Here is a 20,492-nt window from a genome sequence, read left to right on the forward strand (position 1 = left end):
TAAAAAAAAACATGATTTGTGGTTGATGACTCGTAGCAATTTTGGGACAATGTATCCAGTTCGATATACAATTATATCAATATTCTCTCTCAACTAAAAAAAATGCTTTGTGGGTCATTTCTTATTCGAAAGATTACTAAATGATCAAAAATTTCAGCTTAGGTAGCCGGGATAAAATTTTGGATAAACTTCGAAATGTCTTAAGGTTACGCAGTCGTCGGACATGCTTGAAGTCAAGCAGTTGGTAATTTATAATAAAAAAATATTGTCATGGTATGGTATTTTTGTATTTTTTTAATTTCATTATTTTAAATTGTAGGTTAGTCTCTCTATCTTTTTATTACATTATTTCATATTACAATTTGGTCTCTCATTAACATTTAAATATAATAATTTCAAATGACAGTATGACTCTTTATTAAATCGAACTAATTATAAAAAAAATTGTACTATCACAAAACACGGTTGTCGATACACTAATATGAAATAAAATATTTAACATCTGACTCCAAATTTCTAAATTTAAAATTCATCACAAGAATTGATATGAAGTTGAGAATTACGCGTTTAAAGAAGCAATGTCGTCCCACTTTCCATGTACATTAAATAAGGCACGATATTTCCACTTGTGCCACAAGTCAATTAAAAGCTTCAAGGTCAATAATTTACTTCGTTTTTTTTAAAATAATAATTAAAATAAAATATTCGCCATCTGATTTTATAAATAATATCCTCCATTTTACAAAATTGCCCTTTGGTTGACTTGTATATGATATCACCGGTCAACTCCGGATCTCATTTACATTCCATAATATTGCACCATTGTATGAAATGAAGGAGCAAAAAGTTCATTTGGTAAGACTTCATCATTTCAAAGCTAGAATTCATAATATCTTATATTCACCGATGAAACAGAAATCAGGCACGTGATAATATATACAAGAGAGTTCAAATCTATGTCATTTTAAAGACCAACTCAGAGAAATGTCACAGAAAATCTTGGACGTAAAGCTTGATGATGTGATTAAAAACTAAAGAACCTCAAATGTAGAATTAGCGGGCTCAACGATAGCAACCAGAAGGGTATGGAAACAAATAGTAAAGGAAAGCTAATAAACTTTGGAACTTGCTTGCAAATTCCAGTGGCTCAAGTTATTTCGTGTTGTGAATGACTAGAAATCACACTCAAAAGTTTAATTTACTCATTTTCACACATTTATAACAGCAGAATTTGATAATGTTGGCAGGTGGAACTGCGATTTTTTCAAATTTTCACTACTTTTTGCAATTCGTAGAATGTAATGGGCACAAACAAATGTGTATCATGCATATAAAACATGATCGCTGGTATGGAGCCACTCTAGTTGCCAGGACTAGAACAGTTTAGAACCTCTAAAATTGTAGATAGCAGCACATTCCAGATAATGCTATTGCTGGTAACTCTGGAGAGACTGAAAAGTTAATCTCCACCACCAAAAACTTCCTAAATCAAGAAGTCAACTCATCATAACCATCAAGTAGATCTTCAAGCTCTCAAGCGTAAGACAAAGCTTTCCTTGAATTCTCTTCATGTTTTCTTTGGGTTTCTTAAACTCTCACTCTTCATTCTCATTGGATGCTACTCTATGGTTTGTAAGGAAAAGACAAAAGGGAAAAGGGCTAAAGGCAACAAGTGCTTAAAAGGGTTGAGCAGAGGAGGAACCTGCTCTACAGTTTATTCTCAAGTTCAGAACAAAGTATCCCAGCAAACTCTCGGCAAAGTACACTTCTTGCAAAAAAACATACAGTAACTACAGTGAAGGCTGTCCACCAGCAAAAATACTCAAAAATATACATGCAAAAGTCACTACATAAAATGAACCTCAGATCCATGAATAAATGGCACTGAACAGAAAGAAAAGCATTGGCGACGTCAAGATGAATTCGTTCAACCATTATCTAGTATCTTTAGAAGTAAATGTCATGCCTCAGAAATTGTAAATTATGATGACATTGTTTCATGTAAATCCAAACTTATAATTGAACAAATAATCATCCTTGCACATAAGAATAAGAGTGTAATTATATTATGTAGGACCAAGGGAAAATTTAAACTGTTTTAACAGAGAATACCTTACCCAAGACTCAAAGGATGAGTATCCAAAATGCACTGGCATGCATCATCTTCATAAACCTACAGGATAACAAAGTTTGAGATATAAACGAAATCAGAAAACTAATCATATAAAGTAACAAACTCTGGTCTACTTATACTTGACCAAAGAACCAGTCACTCCAAGGAAGCCAACTTTCACTAGAGGATTTCTCCAAATATATGTAAGTTACAGGTGCGTGCCAAATCTGAAGCATCAACTGCTCAATTCTCAAATAAAAGCAACATGAGAGTTCAATCAGCTGCAATAAATCAAAAACTAAGAAGCATTGTACTTGTACAATTATTGTTTAAATCGAGCATGTTCCTTTCATAAAGGTCCATGAGACGGGTAAACAAGCAACAACATTCCTCAAGAACATAACAACTCCAACTCGATCTATTAAAGAAAAAATATGGAGTTGAACTCAATCAGGTCATACATTCAGAGGTTCCAGTTCGGCTGTACGTAGTTTGTTCTACCTTGTGAACTGATAAGGTGATTGGGAATATTTGCTATAAATTGGGAATATACAAGGTGACTTGCTCAATATTTGCTATAAATTTCTATGTATTTTCTCCTGTTAATAATGCATTCACACATACAATATCCCTTTTGTCACTTATATTTTGTTTCTCGCATCTCCTGAACATTAACTGACTTAAGCATCGGATGTACTACATCGAAAAACAAATCAAACTTCCTCTAATTTATCTTCATTTTTGCTGGCTCATACCACTCCAACATCCAGACCCGAACCGAACCGAAGACGGACCGAATCTTACAACCATGATGTGATCTCGCTGAAATGGGATGAGTNACTTCTAGGACACTCCAAGCTCAAGTTGTTCTGACAGATTAGACGGCCTGTATCAATCATACTCGAGTGTGGTTCAATTCTCGAGGTGGCTCGGGTGGTCGGTTACCCGGGTGCTTGTATAAGAGCCCGGGCTACGATAACTGCCCGAGAAGAAGAGAAGTGTCCGGGAAGAAGTGAAGTGCCCGGGAAGCTGACCTCTATTCTGGGCTTTCCAATTGGGCCCAGGCCTTTACAGGGGTATCACCACCCATCCCTAAAATAGTCGGGCTAGAGCTTGACTCGCTGTCCCGATTAGTCATATATGTGCTTTTGTTGGAACATAATTCGGAGTGTAAGAGCATCGGAGGGTTCAAATATCCCACAGATGAAATGAGATACCGAGGTCTGATAAAATTCGGGCTGAGGATGAGATATCGGGCCTCACATCTCTCGGGCTTTAGGTACTGTGTCGTTTAGTATTCTTGGGAAGTCCGTAGGGTATCATTTATGACGCATGCGTTTAGCATTAACTTCCTGCCGAAAAATCGTTTCGTATTCCGAGAATCAGATAAGTCTGACGCATCGATATGCGTACGCGTCCCTTCACATACCTGTTACCATTTCCTAGACTCATTCTGATCATCCGATTTGATCTGGATCAACGGTGGAGATTGACTCATTTCCCTTATATATAGTAACCCTCAACAACAAATAATTATCTGAGAAGTACAATGGCAGGTTCAAGTAGTTCGAAGACTTTTGATATGGCAGAGGGATTCATGAAAACAGCTCTGGAGGAACGAAAGACTGAACTGGAGGATGAAGTCTTCCATAAAGTGCATCGATTCTGGGAAGGGCTGTATGAGCTTGAATCTTCTCAGTATGTAGAGGGAACTCCCACTCCTGAGCAGGTGGCTCTTATGAAGAAATATCACTGACGCCTCCATATTGCAGATAGTGTGGACATCTTTACTCACGAAGGTGTCTACATGCTGATGCTTAAAAAGGAGATGAAGATCCTGAAGAATATAGCAGATTCAGATAGCTTTGCCAAGACTTCCACTGGAATTTAACCAGTTGGTTAAACAAATGGAGGGATGCCATTGAGGAAGAATATTTGAATGTACTTTCTGCTCATTTCTTTTAATAAATAAAACGTTTCTCTGTTTATCTTTGTTTTTTACTTTGCTGCAACAATCTAATTTCATCAGTTGATGTGTATATCATGAACTGAATATAATAACTGCCATAAGACCAACTGATAATAACTGATAAATGACAAACTGAAACGCCAGCACCTAATATCCCCCCTGTTTAAAATAAAGTATCGAGGTCTTACATCTCCCGGGCTTAACATAAAGTACCGGGACCTCATATCTCCCGGGGTTAACATAAAGTGTCGGGGCCTCATATCTCCCGGGGTTAACATAAAGTGCCGGGGCTTCATATCTCCGGGGTTACCATAAAGTGCCGGGGCCTCATATCTCCCGGGTTTATTGATGAGGTGTCATAATGACGCGTGCCCTTCCATTCCAACGGTCAGAAACGTTTTGCATCCCGAGGAGCCGATAAGTCTGACACTTTAATAATTGCGTGTGTCCCTTCGTATACCCGCACAATTTCCGAGGCGCATCCTAATCGTCTACGTGTGCTTGGATCAACGGTGGGGATTAATTCCCTCACTTTATATATAGTAACTCATCTATTTCAAAAAAATCACTCTCAAATTCAAACTCTTGGCGAAGCCCTTGCAAAATTTTTCCTCAAAGCTCCGACGTGCAAAATTCCTCATTTCCGACGATCCTCCAACGTATCTTCTCCCCCAACTCGTAAGTTCTTCTCTTAAATCATGTCTAATTCCACTTCCTCTACCTCAGGAGCCAATGCGCGAGGCTCGTCTGGTTATGAGTCCACCGCGATGCGCTCCGATTCTCCCCCTTCTCCTCCTCGTCGTTGCCCCCCTCCCCAAATCTCCAAAAAACCAAAAACCCAACACACTAAACCCTCTTCTTCCTGCACTTCTCGGGTCCTTAAAAAGGATAAGGGCAAGAGAAAAGCCCGGGCTTCTTCTCCTACTGAGGCCTCGGGAGTTCCTTGGTTCTCCTCAATGAGCGGCACTCTGCGCTCGGGGGCGGACGAAGAACTCCGAACTTTAGGGGCTATTCCTTCTTCCTTTCCCATTATTATTCCTGGACCTTCCGATCGGGCAGATAGCCCTCCTCCCGGATATCTTACTTTCTTCCGGGACCAAGTCAGAAATGGTCTCCGTTTCCCCATCCCCTCTTTTTACATTGAGGTCGCCAAATTCTTTGGTGTACCTATCAACCAATTTCACCCCAATTCTTTTCGGATTATGGCATCAGCCTATGTCCTTTTTCATATGTATAACCTTATTATCAATCCCCTTATTCTTCATTACTATTTTATCTGTAGGCTTGGTGATAATGCTTTTTCTCTTTCTGCCCGGCTTAATGCCCGGTTCCTTGATGACATCCCTTCTTCCCAGAAAGGATGGAAAGGAAGATATTTTTTTATACAACTCCCGGCCCCTCTCTCCTGTCTAACAGGGTTTCTTCCCTCTCTTCCTCCTCAACCTTCCCTTCCCCGAGCTTATAAATTCGAGGAATTCTACATCCGAAGCCAAGACTTGGTGGAGGGACAAAAATTCTCTTCCTCCTCCCTCATTTCCCAGGAGCACTTGGTTACCTATGGGTTGAGCGTCCGGGCTGAAGACCCAATAGATCGGGTAATTGATGAGGTGACTGGCTCGGACCCTCAACCCGGTAACTTTCTTTATTTATATCTCCTTAATTTATCATTTATCTGCACTTTGTAATCTTTATTAATTCTTTTTTTTTTGCAGATTCCTCCAAGATGCAAGAGGCTTTCCTCAAGAAGTGGGAAGAGGATAGAATTGCCAAGGAGAAAAAACTAGCAGCCCGGAAGGCTGCTGCTAAAAGAAAAAAACAAGCAGCCGTGGAGGCGGCGGCCCGGGCAAATGAATCAGCCCGAGTAAATACCGAACCAGGGGGCGAAGTGACTGACTCCCAGGAGGATCCTGAAGATCAAGTCCCCCTCCGCCAGAGGAAACGCAAGGCTGTCACAAGCCCAGCGTTGATCCTGGTCGAGCATAACCAGGAGGGAGGTCAGCACTCTCCCCCGGCCAACCAGTCGCATACCTCCCCCCCCCCGCCAACAACACACCGAAGAGCCCGTCCAAGGGTCTCTTAATTCTGAACAACCCCTCCTCCCCGAGCAACCCTCTCTGATTAATATTTTTGAGTAGGGGTCCTCGTCAGCAGGTTTCAAGATCTTAAAACAGCTCCATACTCCTCTCGAGGATGCTTGTTTGAAGACTTCCGGGCCTGCTGCCAAAATTTTCGAGGGCTCAAATAAACTTTTGGCGGTAAGCCTTTCTACTCGTTTTTCTTGCTTTATTATTTTCTATCCTTTACTGACACTTTTGAACAGGCTGCTCAACTGATGATCTCGGATTTCGAGGAGGTTGCTGCTACTGCCACCATTTCCAGCAATCGAGCCCGGCAATTCCAAGATACTCAAGCAAAATTGCCAGAGGAATTGTCCCGGGCTCGAGCCACTTACGAGGAGGAAGTGGCCGGCTTGCGCTCTGCCCTGGACAAAGCTAAAGATGACCTTAATGAAGGTGCTATCCGGGAGGAAAACCTGAGAGGCACCCTATCTGTCTTAGAGTCGAGGAACCATTCTCTCTCTGAGCAGGTAGAGGTACAGCAGTTGCGGGCAGAGAAAGCTGAAACCTCCCTGGCCCTGGCCCTGGCTTATTATAATAAAGAGAAATGGCAGGCCTCCTTCCTTCAATCTCCTGAGTTCAAGAAAGCCGTTGAAGATCGGGCATATCCTTTTTTCAAGACTGGTTTTGAAAAGTGCCGGGAGCAATTTGAAGAAGCCGGACTTTTGCCTGAGGATAAGGGAGATTTCCCGGACTTTGGCCGGGCTATTTTGTCATTTCCAAAGGAGGGTGAGGAGGAAAAAGAGGAATCTCAAGAAGAACAGCCAGAGCCTGATCATGTTAACATAGACTAGGATTGTAATATCTTTTCTCTTCTTTTTTTTTTTGTAATATTCAACCTCCGGGCTTTTATTAATAAAAACTTTCTTTTTCTTTTCCTCCATTATTCCTCAATAATATACGGGATTTTTAACAAAGGATCAAGCTAATGAAATATATTCCTGAGTGAAGATTCTTTCAATAAGTACCCAACGTGCAGATCCTTTAAGTCCAAACTTGTTTTATCAGGGTGTGTAACTTCTGAGTCGGGGAGCATGTCCCGGGACTTGGGGGTCGAGGTGTGGTTCCTCGAGCCAGGGTGTAGTGCCCTGGGCTTTTTATGAACCAAGGTACGGAGCCTTGGGCCGGGGAGCATGTCCCGGGACTTGGGAATGGTCGAGGTGTGGTTCCCCGAGCCAGGGTGTAGTGCCCTGGGCTTTTTAAGAACCAATGTACAGAGCTTTGGGCCGGGGAGCATGTCCCGGGACTTGGGAATGGTCGAGGTGTGGTTCCCCGAGCTAGGGTGTAGTGCCCTGGGCTTTTTAAGAACCAGGGTACGGAGCCTTGGGCCGGGGAGCATGTCCCGGGACTTGGGAATGGTCGAGGTGTGGTTCCCTGAGCCAGGGTGTAGTGCCATGGGCTTTTTGAACCAAGGTGAAGCCTTGGGCCGGGGAACATGTCCCGGGACTTGGGAATGGTCGAGGTGTGGTTCCCCGAGCCAGAGTGTAGTGCCCTGGGCTTTTTAATTAGTCGGGGCTTTGTATCTCCCGAGCTAATATATAGGCAACATACATAACACTTTTCCATGAGAAATCAGATCTTTTCATTGTATCATTCTTCAAATAAATACATCTGTTAAGAATAATATTTCTTTAAATGAAATACATTCCAAGGTCTCTTGAGGGAGCGTCCCTGGGTATCTTCCAGATAAAAGGATCCCAAGCTTACTCTCCGGATGATTTTATAAGGTCCTTCCCACCGAGCTTCTAGTTTCCCAACATCCCCTGCAGGATTAATTTTTTTCATGACTAAATCCCCTATTTGAAAATCTCGAACTCGGACCCTTTTATTGTATGATTTCATGACCCGACCTCGATATGCTTCCATTCGAATTATTGCTCGATATCTTCTCTCTTCTACCAAACACAATTCCATGGCCCGACTTTGATCATTACTGTCTGGGTAAGATTCTACCCGGGGAGAAGTTTTCCCAATTTCAGCAGGAAGGACAGCTTCAGAACCATATACCAAGCTGAAGGGAGTTTCTTGAGTAGGTGCTCGGGGAGTAGTTCTGTACGCCCAGAGAACACTGGGTAATTCTTCCACCCAGTCTTTTCCCTTGTCTTGTAGCCTGGCTTTCAATGCTTGTACAATAATTCTGTTAATAACTTCTGTTTGACCATTAGCTTGAGGGTAGGCAATGGAAGTAAAAGATTGAGTTATCTTCATTTCATGACACCAAGATGTAATTCCTTTGCCCTGAAATTGTCTGCCATTATCTGAGATTAGTCTTCTGGGCACTCCAAATCGGCACACAATGTTCTTCCACAAAAATTTCAATACTTCATGTTCAGTGATCTTAGCCAATGGCTCGGCTTCTACCCATTTGGAAAAGTAATTCACAGCCACCAGCAAGAACTTCTTTTGAGCCCGGGCAGTTGGAAAAGGGCCCACAATATCCATGCCCCATTGATCAAAGGGGCAAGGTGCCCAGATAGGCTTCATAGGAGTGGCCGGGCTGTGCTGAAAGTTTGAATGATGTTGACATCCTTCACAAGCCTGGACCACTCGAGTAGAATCTTGACTAAGAGTTGGCCACCAGAACCCGGCGAGCATCGTCTTCCGGGTCAAAGCTGTTCCTCCGAGATGCTCAGCACAACACCCTTCATGAATTTCCCGAAGGACGTAATCCACCTCTCCCCTAGATAAGCATTTTAACAAAGGTCCCTGGAATGATCTTCTGTACAAGACATTATTCAAGAGAACAAACCTGGGAGCTTGTCTCTTGATTTTCTGAGCCTGGATTTTGTCTTCTGGTAATTCTCCTGCTGTAATGAATTTGATCAAGGATGTCATCCAGGAGTCCTCTTGTGCTGGCAATGCCTCTTCATCGATGGAGAGGATTAAACGAGAAACATGTAACACTTCCCGGGTGCTGACCTCAGAAAAAGAAGCAGCCATTTTTGCTAGAGCATCCGCCTCTCCATTCTCCTCCCGGGGTATTTGTTCAATACCCCAATCCACAAAGGTCTTCGCCTGGGTTTTTATGAGCTGTAAGTATTTTAGCATCCTGTCATCCTTGGCCTCATAAACACCCTTTATCTGTTGAGTGATTAGTTGCGAATCGGAATAGAGGATAACCCGAGAAACCCCGATCTCCTGTGCTGCTCGGATACCAGCGAGGACGGCTTCATATTCGGCCTCGTTATTAGTTACTCGGGAATCAATTCTCACTGCTAATTTAATCCTCTCTCCTGTGGGGGATACTATAACAACACCTACTCCACACCCCGCAAGGCTAGATGCCCCATCCACGAACACTCTCCATACTTCTTCTTCATCGGGCTGGGCCATCTCGGATAAAAATCTGACAAATCTTGTGCTTTGATGGCCACCCGGGATTTGTACTCAATATCATACTCCCCTAACTCCACCGCCCACTTAATCATACGCCCGGCCACCTCTGAGTGAGTCATAATTCTCCCCAAAGGGCTATTAGTGAGTACTACGATCTGATGAGACAAGAAGTATGGTCGTAGCTTCCGGGCGGTCACGACCAAGGCCAGGGCAATCTTCTCCACTTCGCTGTATCGGAGCTCGGGGCCTCTCAGGGCGTGACTGACATAATACACAGGCTTTTGGTCAGAACCTTCTTCTTTTATTAACACTGAACTGACAGCGTACTCTGTAGTGGAGAGGTAAACAAACAATTTTTCCCCGGGCTCAGGCTTTACCAACATCGGGAGTTCAGCAAGATGAATCTTCAAATCCTGGAAGGCCTGTTCACATTTTTCATCCCACCCAAATTGCTGGGCCTTCCTGAGGACTTGAAAGAAATGATAACTCCTGTGTGCTGATCGGGAAATAAATCGAGAGAGGGAAGCAATCCTCCCGGTCAGCTTTTGTACCTCTTTGACAGATCGAGGAGATGGCATGCTCAGCACGGATTTGACTTTCTCCTGATTCACCTCAATCCCCCGATCTGTCACTATGAATCCCAAGAATTTGCCACTCTTTACGCCAAAAATGCACTTGGCTGGGTTAAGCTTGATTCCGTAATGTACGAGAGTGGCAAAGGTTTCTTCCAGATCATCAATAAAGCTGGCAACCTCCTGGGTCTTGCCCAGGATATCATCCACATAGACTTCCACGTTTCGTCCCAGTTGCTTCTCGAAGACTTTGTTCATCAGACGCTGGTAAGTAGCTCCTGCATTCTTTAACCCGAAAGGCATTACAATATAACAAAATGTTCCTCCCGAGGTTATGAAGCTGGCTTTATCCTGATCACTCTTGGCCAAGGGGATTTGATGATACCCCTGGTATGCGTCCATGAAACTCAGCAATTCGAAGCCCGAGGTGGAATCCACCAATTGATCAATACGGGGCAGAGGGTAATGATCCTTGGGACAAGCCTTATTGAGATCGCGGAAGTCTACACACATGCGCCACTTCCCGGTAGATTTAGGTACTAATACCACATTCGACAGCCATGTAGGGAATTGGATTTCTCGAACGTGACCGGCTTTCAGAAGCTCTTTTACTTGCTCATCAATAATTCTATCTTTTTCAGGACCAAAGTGTCTCTTTTTTTGCTTTATCGGGTGAGATCCAGGGAGGATATTCAGTTGGTGCTCCGATATCAGGGGAGAGATCCCCGTCAACTCCTGTTGGGACCAGGCAAACACATGAATATTAGCTTTTAAACAGTCAATCAGACTAACCCGGGTGGATGCACTGAGGTCCGAGCCACTCGGATTTGCTGGCCTGGTCCGACTTCTACCATTTTCTGCTCCTCCTCTGCGACAAAATGCACCTCTCCTTTCTCCACCATTCTTCCTCCTACTTCATCCATTCTAGCTTTCTTCCCTTCCCTCTTGGATTTGCTCTGGTCCGCCCGGACTGCTTCCACATAGCATTTTCGGGAAGAAGGCTGATCTCCCCGGACTTCTCCTACCCGGGCTCCCACAGGCAACTTTATCTTTTGGTGGTAGGTAGATGCCACAGCCCTTAGCTCATTCATGGCCGGCCTCCCTAATATGATGTTATAAGATGATGGGGAGTCCACCAGGGTGAAAGAGGTCATTACCGTTTTCTTGAGATCCTGGGAGCCCAGGGTTAGTGGTAAGACAATCTCTCCTTCCGGGTAAACCACGTGGCCAGCAAAACCAAAGAGGGCAATTTCCAGGGCTTCCAAATGATAATCCTGCAAGTCCATCTGCACAAAGACATCTTTAAAAATTACATTTACAGAACTGCCCGAGTCAACAAAGACTCTCAAAATGTCATAATTTGCCACCCGGGCTTGGATAACCAGGGCATCATTGTGGGGTAGATTCACCCCTTTCAAATCCTCTGGGCCAAAACTGATGACCGCCTCACTCCTCCTCATTCCCTCTACCTCCATACACTCACTCCTACTCCTCGACTTCCTTGCCCGGTTGGAGTCTCCGTCAGTAGAGCCTCCTGATATCATTTTTATCAATCCCGTAGCAGGGGGTGAATTCTTTTTTGTCTCAAGCTCGGGCTCTCTTCTCCTCCCGGACTCTCCTCTCGGTACTCATACCTCCTCCCCGAGCGTTGGATCCTGGCTGTGGAGATGTCCATGGCAATCTCTGCCTCTAATTGGCTTGACTCCGGGGCGGAAGGGGAGGAATAGTTTCCCTTCATTGTTTTGCAATCCTCGGTGTTGTGATAGCACACCTTATGGAGAGTACAAAATCCTCTTTTCTCAGGCCGGGATAATTGATGGTCCGGGGCCAGATCCCTACTGCACTCCTGGACCTCTCTGTCTCGGATAATCTTAATAGGCACGTGTTGAGAGAAGTGCCCTGGATTATTCCTTCTCTGTCCTTTCTCTTCGGGCCTGGCTACCCGGTCTCCTCTTTCTTTCCACACGGCTTCCCTCTTCTGCTTCTGGGCTTCCTCCATGTTGATGTATTTTTCTGCCTGGGATAATAAGTCCTCGAAATCCTCGGGCACTTTTTTGGTCAACGACTTGAAAAATTCACCCTCCCTCAAGCCTTATGTGAATGCCTTAGTTTTTGTTTCAGTGGCGCAGGTAGGTACATCCAAAGCCACTCTATTAAATCTTTTGATATAAGCCCTCAAACTTTCATCCGGGCTTTTCTTAACTTCGAAAAGACTAAAAGCAGTCTTCTTGTATTTCTTGCTACTACTGAAGTGGTGTAGAAACACCTTCTGGAAGTCTTTAAATGAATTAATACTCTGAGGGGCCAGTCCCTCAAACCACCTTTTAGCTGAGTCCACCAAAGTGGTGAGGAACACCTTACACTTGATTCGATCTGTGTGGCAGTGTAACTGGCCATGTTTTCAAACCTGGCTATGTGCTCCTCAGGATCCGCATTGCCATCGTAATCTTTTACTTTGACGGATTTGAAGTTCCCGGGAAGATGTTCTCGGACAATGATATCAGCAAACGGGCAACCCTTAGTAATCGTCCGAGAAATACTATGGCTCTCCAACTGCCCTTCTAGAACTTTCATTTTCTGTCTTAGTTCCAATAGCTCCTCAGCCACGGTAGGCGATTTGGATCCAGCACTAGACTCCTCATCCTCTCCTCTCACTTCCTCCTCCCTCAACTCTTACTCTTGCTCATGCTCATTGATTTGCCCCTCTCCGGGTGGTGTAACTTGATGGGAAATTTCTCTCCTGGCCACAGCCTTCTCCACCACTTCGGAGATTATTCTAGCCAACTCCTCCGGGGTCATGGTAATAAGATTGGGTCCTGTGGGAGGAACACCATCACCTTGCCCCGAAGTACGCGCATTATCCCCATGAGCCCGGGAATTTTCTTGGTTAGTTCTTCGAGTATGAGCCATATCAACGCCTTAGTCTCAATTTCCCACAGACGGCGCCAATAATGTGATCTCGCTGAAATGGGATGAGCCGGGTCGAGAGCTCCAACGGATCAAATCAACAATTTATAATGTTTGGGGAATTTGATTAAAGATAATGGCTTCAACAGCACCTGCAAACAAGAAAGGAACTCGTGAATGGGCGCCGGAGAAGTGTCCGGCGTAACCACTCCGATGCTTAAGTCAGCAGGTTGAAGATGAACACGAGCAATATTTGGAAGAAAATATGTATAATGCTTGAGAGTTCAAAGATTTCAGAATCAGTAAATGAGAAGGATACCTGCTATTTATAGGAGAGAATGGGGTAGGTACCTCATTTCCCGCGCCTACCTACTAAATATGTCAAGTCGGCCGTCCATACCTCCCGATGACTTATATGACACGCCAAAGTTAAGTTGTTCTGACAGATAAGATTGCCCATATCAATATACTCAAGTGTGGTTCAATTCTCGAGATGANTTGCTGGCTCATACCACTCCAACATCCAGACCCGAACCGAACCGAAGACGGACCGAATCTTACAACCATGATGTGATCTCGCTGAAATGGGATGAGTCGGGTCGAGAGCTCCAACGGATCAAATCAACAATTTATAATGTTTGAGGAATTTGATTGAAGATAATGACTTCAACAGCACCTGCAAACAAGAAAGGAACTCATGAATGGGCGCCGGAGAAGTGTCCGGCGTAGCCACTCCGATGCTTAAGTCAGCAGGTTGAAGATGAACACGAGCAATTTTTGGAAGAAAATATGTATAATGCTTGAGAGTTCAAGGATTTCAGAATCAGTAAATGAGAAGGATACCTGCTATTTATAGGAGAGAATGGGGTAGGTACCTCGTTTCCCGCGCCTACCTACTAAATATGTCAAGTCGGCCGTCCATACCTCCTGATGACTTATATGACACGCCAAAGTCAAGTTGCTCTGACAGATAAGATTGCCCATATCAATATACTCAAGTGTGGTTCAATTCTCGAGATGGCTCGGGTGGTCGGTTACCCGGATGCTTGTATAAGAGCCCGGGCTACGATAACTGCCCGGGAAGAAGTGAAGTGCCCGGGAAGCTGACCTCTATTCTGGGCTTTCCAATTGGGCCCAGGCCTTTACAAGGGTATCACCACCCATCCCTAAAATAGTTNTTCTGGGCTTTCCAATTGGGCCCAGGCCTTTACAAGGGTATCACCAAACCACAACGACAAATGATAGAGAAAAAGCCCAAAACTACTTATTACTTAAAGACAATAAATATGGAATATCGAATACTTGATTAGTATTTGGTAAAAAATTGAAGTTGGATCCGAGTGAGTAAATTATCTTTTCTGCAGCAAATAAGAGATTCATTTATCATATTGTATATGTACGATCATTGAATGTAAAAACTTGGCAGGTTGGTTACGAGCTTTCAAGTGGGTTCAGTTTTGGAAGCCCAATTCTGCCGTTTAGCCCCACCACTCAACCTTAGACCTTAATTTTTGTAAGAAAAAATTTTATATTGAGTAATTTCAAATTTATCTATTCTTTTTTTTTTTTTTTAAATTTTGTCTCAATCTTAAATTGTTTATGAAACTAAACGAGCCATTTCGTATACTCTTGTGTTCGAAAAATTTTAAATCGTTACTTCTAAGTTTTGATGGATGTGAGCAAAATATAAACATTAACATATCTTTAATTTCTAAATATGATTTTATTTTCCAACAAATTTCTACAAGATGATCATTTTTAGAGTGGTAAATCAACACACTTTCTAGTTTTCAAATTTTAAATAACAAGTTTATAATCGTGTCTGATGAATTAACTTGTGGCTGTGAAATTTTCATTATTTTATGTGTAACATTTGTTTGTATGTTATTAATTATTGGTGCATTTCTTCAACATAATCAAAGACAAAAATTATAAGCATTGTTTGGTTCGTGAGATAAGAAGATGGATGCTGTATAATAACAAAGATACTAGAATGATTTATATTATAATCTTTTGTATAATATAAGCNCTTGGGAAGTCCGTAGGGTATCATTTATGACGCATGCGTTTAGCATTAACTTCCTGCCGAAAAATCGTTTCGTATTCCGAGAATCAGATAAGTCTGACGCATCGATATGCGTACGCGTCCCTTCGCATACCTGTTACCCTTTCCTAGACTCATTCTGATCATCCGATTTGATCTGGATCAACGGTGGAGATTCATTCCTTTCCCTTATATATAGTAACCCTCAACGACAAATAAATATCTGAGAAGTACAATGGTAGGTTCAAGTAGTTCGAAGANAAAATATATCATAAAATTTTTTGTGAAATCGTCTTACGACACAAGTCAATTTTGCTAAACGAATTTCCAATCTGACTCAACTCATAAAAAAAATATTATTTTTTATGTCAAGCATATTATTTTCATGATAAATATGAATCAGATTGATCGATCTCATAATAATATATCCGTGAGATGTTCTTACGAAAAACTTCCTCATGATATATAGATGACAAAATCTCACGAATTTCCCTAGTGACTTTTCTTTTGNCTGATGCTTAAAAAGGAGATGAAGATCCTGAAGAATATAGCAGATTTAGATAGCTTTGCCAAGACTTCCACCGGAGCNGGAATAATTTCAATAACATCAATATTTATTCCGATCAATTAAATAATGAAATGACAAATTACATGCTTTTCGATATTAAAGTAATAGGTTATAAGTGCAAATCACTTGATTTCCGATATTTAAGTAATAGGTCATAAGTTTAAATCACATATCCCTTTTTAAAAAGTCATATAACTTAGTAACTTCTATTATCATCAAAACTTTATTAATGAGTTATGATGATATCCGAGCGGATACGCATATAATCATCCTGACTTGTAAGACATGTTATNTTAATAAATAAAACGTTTCTCTGTTTATCCTTGTTTTTTACTTTGCGATAATAACTGATAAATGACAAACTGAAACGCCAGCACCTAAATCCCCCCTGTTTAAAATAAAGTATCGAGGTCTTACACCTCCCGGGCTTAACATAAAGTGTCGGGGCCTCATATCTTCCGGGGTTAACATAGAATGCCGGGGCCTCATATCTCCCGGGGTTAACATAAAGTGCCGGGGCCTCATATCTCCCGGGCTATTGATGAGGTGTCATAATGACGCGTGCCCTTCCATTCCAACGGTCAGAAACGTTTTGCATCCCGAGGAGCCGATAAGTCTGACACTTTAATAATTGTGCGTGTCCCTTCGTATACCCGCACAATTTCCGAGGTGCATCCTGATCGTTCACGTGTGCTTGGAACAACGGTGGGGATTAATTCCCTCACTCTATATATAGTAACTCATCTATTTCCAAAAAATCACTCTCAAATTCAAACTCTTGGCGAAGCCCTTGCAAAATTTTTCCTCAAAGCTCCGACGTGCCAAAGTCCTTATTTCCGACGATCCTCTACCGTATCTTCTCCCCAACTCGTAAANCCAAATAAAATATCCGTATCACAAAACTGACACATAAGATCGTCAAAAAAAAAGTCGTATGATAATAATAGTATACACAAACTCACATACTATACACGAAACTCGAGAATTACGGTTCGTATAAAAAATCAAAAGCACCTTTGCTAGCGTTGAAAGAGATAGGCTTAGCTAAGGCTTGGAAATGTGTGCAAGCATTTGTCACCATATGCTTGCGCAACTTGGGAAGAAAGAATCGGAAGATGCAAACTATGTATGATGCCAAGCTTTGGCCTAAAGCTCGCGAACAAGATTCATATAAACAAAATGATCTTAAGTTTAAAAGAAATCTCGAACTAAAAATCTAATTATAAAAAACAATATTTTCTTATAATAAATNCGTCTGGTTATGAGTCCACCGCGATGCGCTCCGATTCTTCCCCTTCTCCTCCTCGTCGTTGCCCCCCTCCCCAAATCTCCAAAAAACCAAAAACCCAACACACTAAACCCTCTTCTTCCTGCACTTCTCGGGTCCTTAAAAAGGATAAGGGCAAGAGAAAAGCCCGGGCTTCTTCTCCTACTGAGGCCTCNTTTTTTTTATTAAGAATGATGATATAATTATTTAAAAATTCAAAAGTTTGGATAAATAATAATAAAATTAATAGTTCTAAAAAATTTTGTAAGGTCGATATGACATTGATAAGAGAATACATCATTTTACTAAAACTGATTTTTATAATATTTTGTATTTAATGAAAATATACAACTTTTATAGTTTTAAAGAGGTATNCAATGAGCGGCACTCTGCGCTCGGGGGCGAACGAAGAACTCCGAACTTTAGGGGCTATTCCTTCTTCCTTTCCCATTATTATTCANTTGTCGAGCTAAAAAAAACTATACACTTTATTAGGAAACAAATAAATTAAATTCACATCATTTTACAAACAAGGTTGAATCACGTTAATATATATATAAAAAATTCAATTATATTGTTTTGTCAATATAAATATTTTAAAATAAAAAAGTCTCCATATATTTAGAAATTTGGCAATTACGGCATGGCTTTAATCTCCACATCAAGTCAAAAATAAAAAATAAATAAATATGTTTTAATAAACAGTCAATTTTGCGAGGATTTCCAGAAGGTACCCCAAAATCAAATCTATTCAGTTTTGTAAAATAATAAATTTATTAAGGCTTTGACATTTTAATATTAAGTCAGATTATGTTTCAAATATTTTAATTGACGTCCTCAAACATCTCATTTTTCTTGTCGTGTGATGTGAAATTGCATGTTTACAATTACGAATTTGTTTACTATAATTAATTAGTAAATGAAGCTATTTTAATAATTTTGAAAATTATAATGAAAAACAAACTAATTTTTTTTATTTTTATCATCCACTTGACTGGCAATAAATTATCAATGGACAAATGGAATTTAATCTTGAATGTCAGGTTAAAACAATTGTTACCTGGTGAGTTCACATAAATAAATTTTTATCATATTTTTTCTGACACAAAAAATTCCATGACAGTCTCCATGTCAGCTTTTTGATTATTGTTTATCTTTAAATTATCTTCTTTTTTTTTGGTTATTTATCAAAAAATATTGTATAATATATGTTTTTTTAGTGGAAATTTTCTGTAAAAAATATACAGTCTATTTGAGTGAAATATATTAATTACATATATGAATCAGATATATTCATCTCACGAATATGAATTTATAGACTTATATAAGATAACGACTTTTTTTATAAACACATTAGTTTGAATATTTTTTCCCACGAAAATTATTAAAAAGCCAAATCAAATATAAAGTTTAGACTTTGTCATCTTCTTGTTTTGAAATTTACTGTTATTTTTTTTTCATTTGAATAATAATGATATAATAAATTATATTTTGGGTGTGAAATTAAAAGGATGACGTACAGGGGGCCGCTCACTATAAATTTAATGGTTACATCGTAGAGCACAGCTATTAAAAATCATACCTCTACTTTCTTCGCCGCATTAATATTTCTGTGTGCACAGTATCCTTATTTCCGCCAGCTTACTCCGCCATGCACGGCGGCGATCACCACGATGGTACGACAATCTCTCTGAATTTAAACAGCCTGAATATTATTTCTGCCCTCGGACGCGGTGCCAAAGGTGTGGTTTTCCTCGTTCAAACACAAGGGGACGGGAAATTGCTTGCCCTCAAAGCAATCTCCAGATCTTCAATTGAGAAAAAGAAGCATCACAAAACCACCACGGGAAGTAGCAGTGGTCGTGGCGATGAATACAGAAGAATTTGGTTTGAGAGAGATGTGTTAGGCTCTTTCAATCATCCACTCTTGCCCAAGCTTCATGGCGTTTTGGTAACTGATAAGATCGTCGGATATGCCGTTGATTACTGTCCCGGCCGTGATCTCAATTATTTAAGGAAAAAGCAAACTGAAAGAATGTTCTCCGATGATATAATCAGGTAACTGATCGCTTCTATTTTCCAGCTTCATTTCAGCATTTTCCAACGATTGTTTGTTTGATCGATTTTCAGGTTTTACGCAGCAGAGTTGGTGTTGGGATTGGAGTATCTCCATGGACTAGGCATTGTTTACAGAGATTTGAAACCAGAAAACGTGATGATTCAGGAAAACGGACATCTAATGCTCGTGGATTTCGATCTCTCAACAAAACTCCCATCAAAGTCTGCACAAACCAGTCCAATCATCACCAAACCAGAGCCCCATATTAAGCCGTCCAGGAAGAAAAAAACATTCTGTCTTCCCTTTAACCGCCGCGATCCCGAAATCTCCCCGAAACATTCCGCCACCCTCGGAGCTAACTCAACCAGCTCCGAATCCGATTCAACGGAGAAATCCAATTCGTTCGTCGGCACGGAGGAGTACGTGGCACCGGAGATCATACGTGGCGACGGCCACGATTTCTCCGTCGACTGGTGGTGCTTAGGTGTCATGCTCTACGAGATGCTCTACGGTACCACTCCGTTTCGAGGAGTTAATCGGAAGGAAACATTTTACCGAATTATAACCAAGCAACCGGACTTAACGGGGGGATTGACTCCGTTAAGGGACTTGATTGGAAAACTGCTAGAGAAAGACCCGAGGAAGAGGATCTCCGTTGGTGAAATCAAGGGCCATGATTTCTTCAAGGCCGTGGATTGGGACTCAATCGTTGATATGCCCAGACCGCCGTTTATACCTGAATCAACGGAGGTAGACGGCAGCAGTGAAGGACATGAGAAACTTGACGTGGAGTCCTACGTCCAAAGAGTGTTTGCATCAAAGGAGAATGACCAAAAATCCGATGAAGAAAATCAGAACAAAGATATATGGGTCAACAACCATCCCACCCAAATCCAACATGACAATTTTCTTGTTTTTTAATTTTTACAAAAAGGGTTAACTTATTATTAGTTATCATATAAAAAAATAAGTAATTCATTCATGAACTCGAGATCTCGTATCAAACCTAGAACTCTAATATCAAATAAGTTAATCAACATTTCCACCCAATTCATTTAATATGGACTGTTGTTGCCTGAGATAACTTCTTCCAATGTGTAGCATTGCCAGGCGAATAGGATTTTCTAAGCTCACATGGTGGTGGTTGTTGCGAATCTACAAAGATTAGAAATGGTAATGGTTAGCATCACATTTAAGTAGGATGAGGTTAGAGTCTAACCACTTTTCATCAATTTAGAACAACTCATTGATTAAATATTTTAAATTAATTGACCTATAAAAAAGTTTTTACCAAATCTTGCGGTTAGAGTATCAAAACTATTGCAACCCAAGCACATGTATTTCACATCAGAGGACCACTTTTCAATTAATCTATAGGTTCCTACATTATAGTGCTGTTGTTATTTATATAGAATACACAACATTAAACAAAATAATAAGCTAGGTACGAAAGACTCGATAAATAAAACTATATTTCTTTGTATATATAAGTATCATTCACAAACTGATTCAGTTCATATTACTACGTATGCCTTTGGGT

The 20,492-nt window shown here is 41.2% G+C and overlaps 1 protein-coding gene across 1 annotated transcript; it reads left to right on the plus strand.

Moving 5' to 3' along the window:
• The first annotated feature begins 18,416 nt into the window (after window positions 1-18,416).
• On the plus strand, window positions 18,417-20,004 carry LOC140957424 (serine/threonine-protein kinase OXI1-like). Its single transcript, XM_073414659.1, has 2 exons — window positions 18,417-18,951; window positions 19,024-20,004. The coding sequence occupies exons 1-2, from the start codon at window positions 18,545-18,547 to the stop codon at window positions 19,871-19,873; spliced, it is 1,257 nt and encodes a 418-aa protein (XP_073270760.1). The 5' UTR covers window positions 18,417-18,544; the 3' UTR covers window positions 19,874-20,004.
• The last annotated feature ends 488 nt before the right edge of the window (window positions 20,005-20,492 follow it).

This window comes from Primulina huaijiensis, chromosome 14 (genome assembly GCF_012295235.1).
Source record: "Primulina huaijiensis isolate GDHJ02 chromosome 14, ASM1229523v2, whole genome shotgun sequence".
Classification (NCBI taxonomy): domain Eukaryota; kingdom Viridiplantae; phylum Streptophyta; class Magnoliopsida; order Lamiales; family Gesneriaceae; genus Primulina; species Primulina huaijiensis.

Coding starts and splice junctions, on each gene's coding strand:
- LOC140957424 (XM_073414659.1), top strand. CDS start 18,545: ATGCACGGCGGCGATCACCACGATGGTACGACAATCTCTCTGAATTTA. Junction 18,952..19,023: donor TTCTCCGATGATATAATCAG/GTAACTGATCGC, acceptor ATCGATTTTCAG/GTTTTACGCAGCAGAGTTGG.